Below are 16,567 nucleotides of genomic sequence, written 5' to 3' on the forward strand. Positions count from 1 at the left end.
GAGAGAGAGAGAGAGTTTTATAAGGAATGTGTAATTTGCATCTTCAGCAGTGTGCTAGGCCAACTGTCTTTAGAACATGTGAGAGAGGGTCAATCATATCTTACGAAGAAATCTTTGTAGTTTGTGAAGGTCTGGAACCAAAGACATGCTGCTTAAGCTTTTCCAATAGGTCATTCTGAATTAGTAAGGTTAATATTACTTGCAGGGCAGGAGGTTATCTTGGAGAGGAGACAGGCAGGAGAAGGTCAAGAGGTCAGTTGAGTCCAGATGTTATCAGAGCAACGGCAGTTGCAGATGGAAGAGATGGAAATCCCACTGAAGAACTGAGGAGGGTACTTTATGCCGAGCACTCTTGAGACAAACATACCTGGGCTGCGTTCATCTGGAGCTGGATCTTGAGAAAAGGAAGAAGCAAAATGAGATGCAAAATCACAATGGTGTCACTGAAATGACTATTGGACAAAGGCAATTCTAAGGAGGATGACAATCTCCTGCCTCTAAATGGCAGGAAGGAAGAGTTTCACTCAGTGCCAATCCTGGGTGGCAGGAGAAGGAAGAGCAGCTGTTGACAAACTGGCAAAGCTGGAAGGGGAGGACAGCTGGGTCATCTTCTTGGCCACCCAGCCAGGTTTCTCTTGTTTTCCTAGAAGAGTGTTTCTCAACCTTGAGAGCTTGAAGAGGTGTAGACTTCAAGTCCAAGAATTCCCCAGCCAGCCCATGCTGACTGGGGAATTCTGGAACTTGAAGTCCACACATCTTCAAGCTCCCATGTTTTAGGAACACTGGCCTACAACGACGTCACCACTAGGATCTGTCCCTGTGGTTGGTAGGGCTTCCCAGGAAGGACCAGCCCAAGACCCTCGGCCACCCCGAAGCAGCCACTGACCTGGGTGGCCAAGGGTCTTGGGCAAGTCCTGGATGGGAAGCCCCACCAACCACGTGGTAGACCCTGGTAGTGATGCCTTCATAGGTCAGTGTTTCTCAAACCAGCCAATGAGACTCCATTGCAGTAATCCTGCCTCACTGCCCAGTTTGCTGTATCTCTTACTGAAAAGGAAACCCACAGCTTCGTCGACTGCGGAGCATAAACCATATTTCCAAATTTCAGCCGCTTATCATTTCCATTTAACCTCTGGGACATAAAACTATTAGATCCGTTTGGAATTTTTCCCCGCATTTCTCCATTTCTTTTAGTCCTGCTGATAGTCGTGATGCCCCTTCTATATGCTCTAGTTCGAAGTGCCACCCTTGGCTGAGCTCACCCCATCTGTTTCCAATCCTTTTTTGTTTCGTTTTTCAAGCTAATTCTTTTAGATTAAATAAATAATGAGGTCTCCACAGTCGCTCGTTAAGTCCTGTCTTACGGCAAAGGCAGGACGGAGAGACACGGGGAAGCTTGTTAATGCCAGCATATTCAGGGTTGCTTCTTGCCTGGTGCTTTTAAAGCAGAGAAGTGACTCGCCAAGGCAAGCAGAAACCAGTTGGAGGCACAAAGAACTGGGCACGCTGTGGGTGTTGTCCTGGCACCCAAAACCTCCCCTGGGTCTCGGAGTTCCGGTGCTGGTTCTCACCTCCTGCCTGTCCTTGGAAAAGGGTGGACCAGAATCCAGAGGGTGCCTGGCGTTCTTGGGGTGAAAACATCACCGCTGAATCATGCTGGACACGGTGCCGGAAAGTCACTCCAAGGCATGTTTAGCAGCATGGGAGGGAGGTGGCTTCAGTTGGATTCCAGTTTGGGGCAAAAAGTCAGCTTATTGGGGACGCACGTGAGCAAATAGACAGAACGGACTGCTCTATGACTCCAGATAAAGCGCAGCTAGGCCTGGCCTACCAGCCTTGAAATCAAAGCTGAGAAGGAGATGCCCTTCCTTAATCCAGGCTCTGGAGTGGCTAGTTGGGGAGGGGATCCCTTCCGGGAACTGCTGAATTGTCTGCCTGCCCTGCTTGGTACTCCCCAACGCTCAACTGCCTGTCCTTTCCCCATGCAAAAATGTTCGGGTCCAGCCCCCCTGGTTTTCCCCAGAGCTCCGTGGTTGATTTGGACATGGATGGGAGCTGCTGCCCTGGGTTCAGGTTTGCCTGCCCGATAAACTGCATAATGTTGGGACTTTAAAACGTGACACACAACAGCTTTTTCTCCTCCCCTCCTTCTCTCTCTCTCTCTCTCTCTGCCTTGCATGTGTGCTGGGTGTGTTTGTGCAGCGTCCTAAGCAGGGCAATCTCAGGAGGAATCAAGAACGTTGCTGATCAAAGCTGCCACCTTGCCTTTTCTCTCCCACACACCCGAGCCCGGCTTTCTCTCACAAGGCCCCCTCGTCTCCTCCTGGGTAAGCCCTGGGCTGCAGAATTGCCTCTGCAACATTTCCTACGGGGCTGTGCAGCAGCTGTCTAATTCCACTTCAAAGTGTGCAAGGAGTGTATAACATAACTAGGACAGCCAACAGTGCTCAGCCCAGGAAGGTTTTCATCACGGCCTCTGATGCTTAAAGGAAATACTCTGTACAAGCTTAGAGCAGAATTTATTGCAATTTGTGAGCATTGCAAACATAGAAAAGAATACAATAATCTCGGAGTCTGCCCCTGGGCTGTTCTTTCCCAAACCAGTCATTGCTTGTATAAACATCACTATATTTCTATATACAGATATATTCAAACTTGTTTCAAGAAAAAATTAGCCATCTTTGTTGCTCTTTTGTTTTGTAAATTACAACTTCTTATGTACAACCCTAAGATTTCCAATCTGTTTTGCCAACAAGCCTCTCTTGGGAGGGACCATAATTCACTTCTGCCCATTGCATGCCTGCGATACACAGGTCGGCTCACTGTATGTTGTAAGTCTAGAAAATCAGTGTTTCTCTACCTTGGTCACTCAAAGATGGGTGGACTTCAACTCCCAGAATTCCCAAGTCCTGTATAGTTCTGGAAGTTGAAGTCCACCCATCTTAATGTGGCCAAGATTGAGAAAAACTGATCCAGGTGTACATTTAAAAAGGAGTAGCTCCATTCCCCCCCAATCCTATTCTGCTCAGCATCACTTGAAGATGACTGAAGTGGGGGCTATTTACATAGTCTCCCTGCCCCCCTCAAAAGAAACTACTCCATCACTGCTTATTCATAACTTTGCACAGGTCTAGCTATCAGAACATTCCTATGTTTTCCTCCTGTTTCTTCACGGCTGGTCTGGTCTGGTGTTGTGTTTTGTTTTTTAACAAAGACCACTGTTGGGTCAGCCCTGCAACACCAACAAAGAGGCTTGAGGCAGTGGCTGGAGCTTCCCATTTGCCCATGAGATGGCTAATTTTTGCACCCATGACGGTGGATTTGGGCAACCCAGCGTGATGAGCCTTTCCTGCTTTTTACGTGTCAAACTCAACCTCTTGCAGAGCTTCGTCTGATCCTTTGAACCTCCCCAGAAAGAGTCTCCCTGCAAGGCAAAGTTGTGATTTCTTTGAGATGCACAAGAGATTGCCCCCGCTGCTGCTGCTGCTACGGACTAAGCACCCTTGGTGATCCCAGGCAGATGGGGCAGTTTACAGGTCTAGGAAGAAATATTGTGCTAGATCCAGCAACTTAGGAGGGAAGACCTATTCCATTGTTTCTCAACCGGGTCAACTTTAAGATATGTGGACTTCAACTCCCAGAATTCCCCAGACGCTACGGGTGGCTGGCTGGGAAATTCTGGGAGTTGGTCCACACATCTTAAAGTTGACATGGTTGAGAAACACTGCTCTGATTGATCCAGAGAGCTGAGATGCATCCCTTGAACTATCCAGATGGGTGTGAATTTTGTTCCTCTGGTAGCTCTTTGCTCTCAAGTGCCCCTCCTGAGTTACAACGAACAAAGACTTCAGTACCCATACTGAATTTTGCTCAGATGCTTAAATCCTCCAGGGCAGGTGTCCATAATTTAGTGCCCTCTGAAATAACATCTTGTTATAAATTTTTTACAGATTTTTCCGCCCCTCTTTCTCACAACTCCTGCATTATAACAGATCAGTGACTGGGACTGTTTTAAAAAGCAGCATTGAGGGGAAACAAATAATTTTTTTCTTATATTTAAATGAAATCTACCCAGTCTATGTGGGACCCACCAGCCCCAGAATTTCATTCCTGGTTTTATCGAATTTGCTAAAGAACCTCTGATGACCAAGGACTGGGGGCTGCCTGGCTGTCAACCTTCTATCTGGATATCTTTAATTCTAAGGTTGCTCTAACCTCTTTGTTCATTTCCAAGTTCATCCAAAAGTACCTTGTGATTCTGTGCCAATGTTATTGTTTTGAAGCCGAAGTTGGAATCCGTATTTTTAGAGTAAGTCTACAGTATAATTAGCAGGCCTTGCAGACATAGCAGGGTGGACTATGCTTCCTAGTCTCCCACTTGGCACCCCCCGGGGTGCCAGGCTTGCCCAGCTGGCCTGTAAACTAAGTCTAACCCAATGTCTCTGGAAATTCTCCATCATCTGGGTCATGGTTGTCCCAAAGGTGCTTTTTCCAAAAAGCAACTGGACTTTCATGTTTTTTTCTTTGAAAACGTTTTACTTCTCATCCAAGGAGCTTCTGCAGTTTTGACTGTAGAACTGTTAGAACTGAAGAAGCTTCTTGGGTCAGAAGCAAAATGTTTTCAAAGAAAAAAACCTAGAAAGTCCAGTTGCCTTTTGGAAAAAGCACCTTGGGGATGAGTCTAACCCAACTTGGTCTCTAGTTCAAGTCAGCCTAAACCGCCATTGTGATAAATCTTCTTGGCAGGGAGGCAGTTCCTGTTGCCTACCTTGTCGGAAGGAGACGGAAACCATCCTCTCAAATTCCTGAACTCTCCGGAAGTTGTCCACCATTTCAAGAGGGGCGGGGTCGTTTGACTCCGTGCAGTAGAGGGTGGTTTCCAGCGCCAGCAGCTGTGAGCAAAGCAGTCCATGGTTGGCTTTGGCATCTGCACACTGAGGGGAGCTACTTTCGGACAAATGAGTTTCCCCCCACCCCCAGTGAATTTTGCCATGCCTTACAGTGGGGGGGGGGCTTGGACCATTGACTGCAGTTGAAACAACTGTATGAAAAGGGTGTTTTTCTTAATTCTGCAAAAAGTATAGAGTTAAGAAGAATCTGAATTGGTCTGCCTCTTATGAAGATAATGGACTATGGTAAAGTATACAAGTGGACGATATATTCATTCATTCATTCATTCATTCATTCATTCTGTGGCTCCTAGTTAAGTTAACTCTGATAGTTTAATTTTTTAGAAATTAAATCCTGAAAGGAAGAAACATCTGTTACAGGATCAACATTTATCAGGGCCCAAGAAAACCTGGAAAGCACTGGAGGGAGTTATACTTTTCTTCGAGTTACCTGTGAAATCACTTCTGTTCCCGGAATGTAATTTGTGTTTTATGGAACTTACCTGTTCTGCTGAAAGTTCTACAGGATTTCGGAAAACTGTCCAGAGGACACTTGGATAGCATGGAGGTGTGGTCAAAGATCCTTCATAGCGGTAGTAGTCATCCAGTCTATCTGGGAGCAAATCTTGGACATTGAAACCTGGAACAACGGCATCCTGATCTGAAAGAAGTCAGCCGCTTCATCAGCTGGACTCCAGCAGTTTGCACCTGTCGGTTTTGATTTTTGATGGAACATTCCCTAAATATTTATCTTGCCCCTTTCTTTAAACATTCAGATAATTCAACTATGTACTCAGCCAACTTATTCAGGACTTTCTGCAGCCGGCCCTGGCAGCAGGGGGTTGCATCCAGCCAAAGAATCCAGATGTTTTGTTGTAAAGACCAAGGTCAGCCCAGCCAGTCCATGTGGCTGCCTGCTGAAAATCCCTATGTGGCTGGACCACATGGCTGATGTGCTGCTGTTGTCATCTGGACAAACACTGGAATTCAGAGTTTGTTTACTGTCATTTAGACAGAGAAAATAGGGATGGTGAGTCAGACAACCAGAAAGAGAGATATCTTAGAGGATGAAACATTGGCAGAAAATATCTACAGCCTTGGCTGCAGCTTGCTTGTAAACAATTTAGTCTGTTCTGCCTCATTCTTGTATTTTGTAAGTCAGATTGGTAAATATGTGTGTGTGTGTGTGTGTGTGTGTGCATACACACATACACATATACTGCAACTGCCTACATTGCAAATTAATCTGACACCAAAAGTAAGGGATTAATCGCCTTTCTAGGCACTGAGTATCTTCTCTTCGCTGTTCAGGGCCCCTTCTCAGTCACAAATCCTTTCCTACCTTTGTACTTCACGTGTTGGAAATGGCTGAAGATCTTTTCAAAGGATGGGTTGAATTCACCCTCCTGTAACGAAATGGACAGGGGTCATTTCCTATCTGAATAATGTTGCAGCTCCTGCCAAGCACACGTGGCTACTACCGGTGGGCCTCAGAGCAGAAAGGGGTTAGGGTTAGCGCTTTGATTGACATCTTCATTTGTTGAGCAAATGAAGGGCTGATCTTGTGGGCAGCAATGATTTAATTGCAGGGCAAATATACCCTCCTGACTTTACATCCACTTTTAGGGAGTCCTCAGCTGCTCTTGCTAGAATAATAATCACATCTTGCGGTGTGTGATTTCTTTGCCTACACTCAAAAATTCTTAAGAGAGGCTCACCAAATCATTTGCAAAATAATCACTCTGGAAAAATAAGCCAAACGTTCTTAGCAACTGAAACTGGCTGCAGGAGAGGTGGGTTTTTAAATGACTGCACCAGAGTAAAATCCTCTTGAAGTTGAACTGGTGGCTTCACGGATGCTTCTATGAAAACAAGTAGAGACAGACAAGGGTCCTTCCACAGGACGGGAAGGATGGGCCAGTTTCACCCATGGAAAGGATGCGCTTTGCACTATCGAGAGGTCCTGGCAGGAAGAGTCATCTAAAACCACCAGGGAAGAAGCAAGCCTTACCTCAATCAGGATTGCCAAGACTGCCAGCCCGCTGGGCTTGTCAACTGCTGATTTCAGATCTGGATATCGGTCAGAGTTGTAATGGACAATATGCAGCTGCAAAGGGAGAATGAAATGGCCACTGGGATTTCTAAGGTTACTTGTTAATAGCCGGGAGAACCAGGCTTTTGTGCCCAGGGCTTCGAATTGCCTTGGCTGAGCCCTGACTTTTGTCTTTGTTGATGACCTGAAATTGTGACTTCAGGGCATCTCAGGCCTTCCCTAGACTTATAATTAGTCCGAGACATGAAACAATGCTGTGGTTTATGAATTGGAGGAATTGAGGATAATGACAATCCGTGGCTGGATCCGCCCACTGTGTCGGGGTCTTATGGAGGCCGTTCTCTGGGACGCCCCTGAAAACTGGGATGATGCAACCAGAGACACAGAACTGATGAGCTGATAAAGACAACTTCTCGGGCTAGAGAACATGAGTCTGCGTCTCCCTGCTGTTCGTCTGGTAATTTTATCCCACGCAGCAATTCGTAAGCAAATGGAGGAGGGAAAAAAGGCTGTTGTTGAATTTGCTTATATGATTATTAGCTGTTTGCAAATGGGAAGTTTGTTGGAGGAAGGAATAAATCAGAAAAAAGACTGAAGATCAATGCAGGTTCTTGAAGGACGAAGGTTGGGGAAAGTCCCCAGAATTTTCTGTTGGTCAAAGGGTGCTCAGGATGGCATGGATAGAAGAAGAGAAAGAAAAGGATAGGGAGCATCTTGGCCCTCTCATGTGAGGAGGGCCGGCATGGAACCATGTGGCAGTCTTTCTCAACCTGGGCAACTTGAAGATGGATGGACTTCAACTCCCAGAATTCCCCAGACAGCAGAGTTCTGAGAGTTGAAGTCCACCATCTTTAAGTCGCCCAGGTTGAGAAACGCTGCTGTGTGGGCTCCCTCTCCTAGTCTCTGTGTCCCTTGACTTTTGACAGGTAAGGAAGGAAGCTGGGGATCATGGCAATCAAACCCCAAGACATCTGGAGGGCGCGAGGATGATGACAGCTGTTGTCTCAACCCAACAAGCCCCAGCACCTGTTCCATTCAAGATGGAAACCATGAAGAGATCTCATGCGATGGCCAACTGGATCCCACAGAAAGGGAAACCGTCTCTAGCTTTTGCAAACAGAGGCCCTGTTGCCTGGCAGGGCCTTCGGTGCAGGGACAGGTGTCGCCCCAAAGGGCAGGATTGTCTTACTTCAGCAGCAAAATGCCTCCCGCTGACCGTGTGCTCGGACCCTTCCTGCTTGTTTCGATTTCCCCAGTGTAAGTGGAGCTGCGCTGCTGAGTACTGGAAGGAGAGACTCCGGATGCGCATGGCCGAAGAGAGGTTCATTCTTACTATGGAAGAAGAGAGGAGGGAGAAGGCGGAGTGTAAGCATTGCGGCATTAGGTGCCCAGGAGATACCCCAACTTTGCAGCATGCCAACGGTGGTCTTTCTTTAAGGCTCTAACTTGTTAAAAACAGGCTACCCCAGCTTTGTGCCTCCAGATGTGTGAACATCGATGCTGTGATCCCTAGCCAGCATGGCCTGTGAAGAACATCTGGAGGCTAAGAATGTGACTTGATTAGTCATGCTCACGGCTGTTCAGGTTCCCTCAGAATGTCCCTCCTCCATCCTTGTTTACTGCTGTTACCTGAGTGCCCATTATTGGTCAAGAAGAACTTGACATCAGAAGAGACATTGTAGCCTTCCAGTTCTATTGGTGAAAGGGTGGAGTCATACTGGAGGATGTCATTGTGGAAGTCAATGGGAGACTGGAAGACTCCCCCACATAAGGGGTACTTCTTTGGCCACACCTTTTCTCCATCGGGACCTAGGACAGCAAGACCTCCAGATGGTCAAGTCAAGATATCATTCCATGTCTGCTCCTTCCTTTAGGGAAGGCAAAGATGGGTCCCTTCCCCCACTCAGCCTCAATCCCTTGCCACAATAGGCCAGCAGGCACCTGGCTTCCAGCAGACAAAGACTCCCTGCACTGACTAACTATCAGGTGCTTGAGAAGAAGTCAGGGGAAAGGAACTTTCAGATTCCTGCTGAGCTAGTGATGCTCTCTCTCAGCCTCACCCACTGCTTAGGGAGATGGTTGTCAGGATGAAACAGAAGGATCAAGAAAAGCTCTGCTTGGTATCTGAGTTCTTTGGGCAAGAAAAAATCTGAGGAACAGTTTGTATCTTGTCTCATCAGCAGAGTTGCATATTCTGCACTTTTGGCTTTGATTCATCCTTGAACTGGGAGATACCTAGTCATGCCATTTCCTTTTTTTTAAAAAAAGGAAACTCCTTCTTTTAAGGTTACACAGTTTCCTATGGGAGAAGCAGAGAAAGATGGACAGGGTTCGGATCTGACTTAGGAGCGATCTTCTTTTAATAGCCAGGAGCCCCTGCTGAACTTCAACTGGGGTCTCCTCAGGACAACCACGGTACCTTCAGCTGCACCTGGGTCATAATGCTGCATTCAGATGAACATGGGATCCAGTGGGAGGAGCAAAGAGCAATTTGTAGCATTGCCTAGACTCGAGGCTTAGACTAGTCATCTGAAAGGGTTTGCTTCATAGGCTTGGTACAGAAGGGGAGAGAGTGAATGCCTGCATGTGAAATCTGGGTTGGATAACGGAAAGCTTCTGGGCTAGGAGGGGAAGCACCTTCTTTCTCAAATGTGGCCTGAAAACTCTGTGCACATCCATGTCCAGGGATGGCTGGGGCATACTCCCTGCTCTGGTGGCCAAGCTAGACCTGGAGGAGGTCTGAGTATCTTCCCTGTGGGGTCCTGAGATGAGATGGGGATTGTGTTAGTTCCTCATATACCTGCACTCGGACTCCAGCGAATGCTATCTGAGGTGGTCTAGAGAAGCTGCAGCCTCCTACATGCTCCACCCAGACCTGTTTTAATTCAAGTCTCACCTGTCATCAGACAGCAGCTCATGTCATTAATCTGATGGATTTTACTGGCTGACTCACTCAACTGCTTCACCTGGTAGTGACCAACTCAGCCCTACGTGGTAGCTTCACATGACACAAAGACTGCCTTCTGTCAGACCTGGTGGTTGGGCTCACCCACCATGCTTAACCATAAAACTGGGGTAAGAAAAGATCTGGTCTCTTAACATGCAAGGTACAAACAGGTAACCCTAGGATGGCTTAGCGGGATATTCTCGTTCACCCAGCGTACTGAAACAACTGCTCGGTTCCCACAACACACTCAATCACAAGCCAGCCTAAAGCATCTTAGTGGGTTTCCTGAAGTAATTACTGTGGGTTAGCTGGGCTCAATTATGAAGTCCTCCCCCCCCCCCCAGCATTTTATCTCATGGTGGCAGGCTTATATAAATGAATGGGAGGTTTGTATAGATTGTGGCACCAAATATATCCAGCTATGAACTAAATTATACCTCCCTGGATCTAATCAGATTTGGAGCCACCAAATATGATTTAATTTAATAAATTAGAGTGGGGACTTACCAATGTAGGACCACTTTGATCCTGGAAGGAAAATAAAAGGGATATGAGTTTTAAGTTAAAGCACCATTAAACCTACCCCATATACAAAACCAGAAGGGTAATAAAAACCATGAGGGAAATATTTGCAGCAGAGGTTTTTTGTTGTTGTTGTTTTTGCTTGAAAACATTGGTTAGTGAATAATCCTGAGTTTGCCAATTAGATGGCCACCATCCTTTCAAAACCTGCCCCCAGGCAGGGAGCAAGATTTGTATGCGCAGATTTCTGGATTTCTGGAAAGCGTCTGCAGCCTCATTTCTGGAAATGTCCCTTTGGAGGAAGAGGTGGTAGGAGAAGTAGCACGTTGCTTGCAGCACAACACAGACCCAAATATAAGCTAAATAAACAGATCAGGTTACTTCCATTCACTGAAATAAACATTTCCTGGAGCACCTTGGAGTCTTGTTCCCCTGCTCTGCCTGCTGAGCCCACCTGCTCTCTTTCTCTCCCCCTCCCTCCCTCCCCCTCCTCCTCGTAACCCTATCCCCCCCACAATTCTTCCCTTCGCAGTCTCTCTCCTTGGAATCGGGACTTCCAATCCGCCTTTAGCCAAGGGCAGAGGAGGGCTCTTTCCACAGACCTCGCTGTTTCTTCCGGCCTCTCCTCGGGGCTCCTGGCCAGGAACCTCTTGGGCGGCCCCCGCCTGCCGCGCGCGGGGAGGGTCAAGGCTTCTCTTCCAGAAGGTCTGGGAGGAGACCCGGCAGGTGGTCTCTCCCCTCCCCCCGGCCTCCCCCCCCCCCGTGTCTTGCCTCAGGACTCTCACCTCTGCTAGAAAACGGGCTGGGGGTGGGGAAGGACCCTGTCCTGAGCCCTTCCTGCCTGGTCAACCTCTACAGGTTAAGACCCTCCGGGGGGCGGGGCCCAGCCCTCCGCCTGAAGGACGCCGTGACGCCCTGGGGGCGCCTGTTGCGCTCTTGACCAAACTCGGCTTGGGGGCTTATTTCCAAACCAGCCCGAGTGCCCGGAGCGAGCCTCTTCCTTTGCAAGCGGATTGGCCGCCTGCCCTGGAGATGGAGGTCCCGACCCACGGGGGGGGGAGTGGGGCGCGCGCGACCCCTGTTTGGCGCTGGTTGCTCCCTGAATGGAGGGCGAGAGGGCCCGGGAGGGGGAGGGTCTCCGCAGAGGAGGGTCTCAACCCTTGCAGGGGGTCTCTCAAGAGCCCCCCCCTCCAGAGGTTTGCCTTGTCTTTCTCCGGCTTCCGTCTGGAAGCCTCGACGTCACCCTCCCCAGCGAGCCCTTAGAAGGTTCCTGAAACCATCATCCGAAGCCAGCGCGACGCAAGGCCGTGCGATGTTCTCAGGACAAGCGGCGGACCGCCTGGAGCGGGGCCAGGGGTGGCTCAGGGCCGAAGCCCCCGCAGCGCCCTTGCCGGGGGGGGGGGAGACAGCATCACCCGCAGATGGGGGCGGGGGGGCTGCACCGGCTGGCGCGAGGAAGAAGCCCGGGCTGGGTTAGGGTCGCCTTCCACCCCCAGGAAGACCCCTCCCCGCCGAGGCCGGCGCTTACCGTTCAGCGGGGCCAGCCCGCCGAGGTGAGCGTGGAGCAGGAGGGCGAGCAGGGCGGCGGGCAGGGCGGCGGGCATCTCGGGCGTCCTGCGGCTCCTGCCTCCTCCTCGGCTGGCACCTGTGCGCTTCCCGAGCGACGAGCCTTGCTCTGCCTGCCCGCCGCCTCCGCCCTCGCCCCCGAGCCGTGATGTCAGCCGACGACCGGGCCCCGGGAGCCGCCCCTCTGCTGCCCTCCCTCCTGCAGGGGCCGGACTCCCGAGCCCATCGCCCCCAGCCTTCGCTTCCTTCTCTTTCGGGGTTTTCCCCGACGGGTGGCTCCGCTCCGCATTCCAAGCGATTGACGGGACTTTTGCGCCTGGCGAAACCCTGGAGCGTCAGGAGGGGAGCCGGAGGGCCCAGCGCCCGGGGGCCTCCTCTCCTCCTCCCCCCACTTTCGTTCCTTTTGCCGTGCCCCCTTTTCCTGGGCAGCTGCGCGGAGAGTTGGTCCCTTGCACCACTTCAGGGCCAGTTGTGTTGTCCCGCATCCAACTCGATCCTGAGAAGATCCAGTCTCTCGGGAAGGCCCAGCGGTGGGGGGGGGGCGCAGCATGGGATACCTGCATACCTGCAAACGGAGAGGGGTAAATTTCCCTGCGCTTTTCTTTCAGCCTCCTGCAGCTCTTTATGCGGCTGCCGGCCTTGACTGCAATTTCAGTGGCTCAGCAAAGGATGGAACATTTTGTATGTGTTTTAGTTTCTGTCCCAGGCTGTGCCTTCGCGCGCCCCCCCCCCCCGATTTCTGCTCTTTTCCCAAGAACTTTTATTTCCCTGTCAGACACCGATTTAGGCATGTTCTTTTTGCTCGGTCCCTGGCTAGTTTTGCAACAACACTCTAGTGTATCCAAACTCAAATTTGGAAAAGCGTCCTGGAAAATAGAAGCAATGTAGTGCAGTTATCCAAACATGCCATTAAAAAAAGAAAACCATCAAATTGCAGCCTTAGATTCCCAGGAATAGGAACCAGGTGAAAACAAAGAGGGTGTGAGCTGCTGTGGCCAAACCCCCTGCTGGACTTGGGAGAATCCTTTTCTCTGCCTCCCCTGGAGGAGAAACGTGTCTCTGGTGGTTTCAGAGGATGCGCTTATCCTGAAAACTTGGGGTGCCCTTCCAGGGGCCTGCTGGAGTCAGATCCTCCAGAGGGCCAAAGGCTTCCGTGAGCAGAAGTGGCTGACCCACTTCAGCTCCGGCTTCCTGGCTGCCCCCTTTCGTGGACTCAGGACAGAGACATTTAAGTCCCTGCAAAAGCTTTGAAAGCCTCTGCAGCTGCCAAGGAGTCTGAGGGGTCCCTCGGCCAGAGGCCTGGGGTACCCCACTGTGTGAGTAACCAGTTAGTTACAAAGCAAGTGCAAAGAGGGCCCTAGAGGAGCCTCACCACTTAGCCTGGAAGCCCTGCTGTGTTGCCAGCCTTGCATGATCCCCCATCTCCAGCGATGCCCCTCTGAGTAGGCCAAGGCTCCCACCCGTGGCCTCTTGCTTGACTGCCCAATTCCCTTGGTTTCACTCAGGCCAGGAGAGCTACTCAGGAAGAGCTTTGAGACATCGAAGCCCACAATGAAAGAGGCTCATCCCCAATTCTGCCCAAACTCCATTTAACCATGTAGGTGGAAACCAGCCAGCTCACTAGTCTCTCCAGCTTGAGAAGGTCCCTCTTCAGAGCCCGATGGAATAATCGATCCTCAGCTTTTTTCCCTGGGAGATTCAATAATCCCCTCCCCACAATTAACCGAACCTGCCCCCCAGGAGACGGCTCAGTGGGATCCAGGTGTGGCTGCATGGCTCCCTCTGCAACACCTCCAAGGAGGCCTCCCCTCCCCCCTCTGGCTACAGGCACCAGAAGACCCCGAGGGAGCTTCTGGTCCATCAGATCAGAAAAGGCCATCGGCCACAACTGTTTTATACATTTTATTCAACAATTTTTTATAGCTCCCCAACTCACACATAGAGTAGGCGACTCCAGGTAGCTTACGACATTTAAAAAAATTCAGCAACAGAAACCAGCCAAGCTGTGTGTATCCCCTGTGAATGTGAAAAAGCTTCGGACTCCCGAACGTGACCAAATCCTCATCCTGCTCTGTGGATATTTGTTTGTCTTTCCCCTCTCTGCTGTAGTTAACTTATATTTGTTCCGTTTTATCTGGTCATTGACCAAAATAAATAGTATCTCTGGGTAGATCACTGCCACAGCATTCTTTTGAAATGCTCTCTTCCCATGTTTGAGAGTCAAGTCTCTCCCATCCATCTCTGTGGCCCTCTGTTCTCCCAGCCTTCCTTGCGAGGTGTTTCTTTCTTCTTTCTTTCACCTCTATTTTATCTGTGTCACGTTCAGTGTTTTAGCTTACAGAGCTCTTCTTCTTCTCAGATCTGATTGTAATTATGTTTGAGATACTTTATAGGAAATGGTATGGAAATGTTTTAATAGGTAATACAAAAAATGCCAAATGCCTCTTTTTGCCAAATGCAATTAATATCCCTGGGGTGTTTTATGGAATCTGTGAAAATCGATCTCTCATGCACACTTGGCACTTGTGTCGCCTATAGTCTTCCCCCGGTCATTTTCCAGAAGAACTGGACTACAACTCCCATCATTCTGATCAGCATGGCCAGAGGACCTGCTAGCTCAGTGGTTCTCAACCTGTGGGTCGGGACCCCATTTGGGGTCGATCGACCATTTCATGGGGGTCGCCAAGCAAGGCTGTCCGCCATTTTTTCCCCTTTTCCGGCGGGTGCCTTACCTCCCTTGGGCTGGGCCAGCTGGTGGTCGGCCTGCTCCGTCTCTGCCGCTTGCCAGCTACGCCTCGGCCGGCGCAGGGGGCGGAACCACGCATGCGCGGCGCTCCCGGGCAGGGAAAGTCCTCGACTTACGACCGGTTGGGTAGTCCTCGACTTACGACCGGTTTAGTCCTCGACTTACGACCGGTTTAGTCCTCGACTTACGACCGGTTGGGGGTCGCGGCATTAAAAAGGTTGAGAACCACTGTGCTAGCTGATGTTATCAGAGTTCACAATTTCCCATTTGGAGTGAGCCAGGAGGGGAAAGAGTGCAGGGAGATAATTCAGGATAATACAGTCACCGATGTCCAGGCTGCATTTTCAGTGTGTAAAGTGTAAGAGTGTTCCTTTATTTCTTTATTGTATTTATACAGCCACAATGTGACTCTAGGTTTATTGTTACCAAGAAACCAAGAAGAACAGAAGAATGAAACAAATGGTACTAGCTGAAACAAGAAACAGCTTCTCCGGACAGGAGTGCCCATCAGGCTGGCCCAACACCCGGTGCCTGAACTGGCTTCCCTCAGGGCAAAGCGTGTTGAGTTTTCCCCTGGCCCTGAGGCTGCAGCGTGATTGCTGGGGAGTGGGGAGTGAACCAGGGTAACACAAAGGTCCCTGCCTCAGCACAGACAGGCACGCACAAGTATCTGCAAGCCTCTGCCACACCTCCATTAATCTCACACATGCACACACTCTTTGTGAAGGTGACTTTGGGAAGAGCTGCTGGGCAGCCAGAAAGAGTTTTGGAAAATTTCTTGCGTTCCCCAAGGCCAGCCTCAGAGGGTCACTTGGACAATGGCCTGACCCGTACATCAACGTGGCAGCAGGCCCAGGCCCCCATTCCTGGCTTCCCACATAAGCCTGATCCAGCAGGATTTACGAGGGCTCAGCGTGAGCCTCCCCAGGCGATGGCATTCACGGGTTGAACCTGGGCAGGTCCCTTGCGAGGGATGAAGGCCACCCTGAGTTCCTTGGGCCAAAACTGAGGGAATATGGCAACAATACAAAAAACTTTCAAATGCAGCAGGTAGTCTTCTGAGAGGAGGGCCTCAGGTGCTTTCACTGGGAAGGTTTTGTGGGCAGACCTGCTTTTGCCCCAAGTGTGCCAACGTTTTCCGTTGTGTTCTATTTTGTGTGGAAAAACCCTGCAGAAATGTTGGACATTGGAAAGCAGACAGGCGGAAGACACGTGAAATTCAGGCTGGAGTCCAGAGCTGGCACACCAGAGATGTCATTCAAATGAGATCACAGCTCCTGGACGTGACTTGGAGGCCTGCCATTAGAGAAAGCCCATGAGCTGAATGAACGGGACAGGCTCCTTCTGCGTGTGCCAGAGAAAGTTGCACAACAGGGCTGCAAACCCACCTGTGAAGGAAGCTCAGCAGGTTAATCATGAGACTGAATCAGTAGATGAGTCAGGTTGCCCATCTCTCATAGCTCTTTCCTCCCAGAAGATGCAGCAAGAAGAGGCATTCCCTCCCAGCGCAGCAGGAACAGCCAGGAGGCCTCTTCTGAGGCTCTGCAAGCATCTAGGGCTTTAGAAGAGGGCTTCTCAACCTCATGATGGCTGGGGAACTCTGGGAGTTGAAGTCCACCTATCTTCAAGTTGCTGAGGTTGAGAAGCGCCGCTTTGGAAGCATTCGCATGAAATATTGATTTTGGTCTTCAGTCTTCTTACTGGAGCACCTGATCAGCAGGGCCCTTGAGCTGCCCCCGAGACAGCAGTGGCGCGTGAGACATGCAAGAACTCTTTCTAAAGTCCAGATGAGTCGGCAATTAAATTCAGCTGCAGCTCTTGACCCTTCTCCTGATTCACTTGTG

The 16,567-nt window shown here is 50.0% G+C and overlaps 1 protein-coding gene across 1 annotated transcript in view; it reads right to left on the minus strand.

The window, feature by feature from the left end:
* Positions 1 to 16,567, minus strand: part of CA12 (carbonic anhydrase 12) — a 20,752-nt gene that overhangs the window by 1,339 nt on the left and 2,846 nt on the right. Inside the window, exons 4-11 of the mRNA XM_029283149.1 lie at positions 12,543 to 12,620; positions 10,397 to 10,417; positions 8,572 to 8,751; positions 8,132 to 8,274; positions 6,901 to 6,996; positions 6,232 to 6,295; positions 5,393 to 5,550; positions 4,769 to 4,892 (exon numbers count right to left, since the gene is read on the minus strand). Coding sequence (XP_029138982.1) covers positions 4,769 to 4,892; positions 5,393 to 5,550; positions 6,232 to 6,295; positions 6,901 to 6,996; positions 8,132 to 8,274; positions 8,572 to 8,751; positions 10,397 to 10,417; positions 12,543 to 12,620 — 864 coding nt within the window. The remainder of the gene's footprint in view (positions 1 to 4,768; positions 4,893 to 5,392; positions 5,551 to 6,231; positions 6,296 to 6,900; positions 6,997 to 8,131; positions 8,275 to 8,571; positions 8,752 to 10,396; positions 10,418 to 12,542; positions 12,621 to 16,567) is intronic.

The sequence above is a fragment of the Protobothrops mucrosquamatus genome, unplaced genomic scaffold (genome assembly GCF_001527695.2).
Source record: "Protobothrops mucrosquamatus isolate PMUCROS unplaced genomic scaffold, P.Mucros_1.0 scaffold27, whole genome shotgun sequence".
In the NCBI taxonomy this organism is placed as follows: Eukaryota; Metazoa; Chordata; class Lepidosauria; order Squamata; family Viperidae; genus Protobothrops; species Protobothrops mucrosquamatus.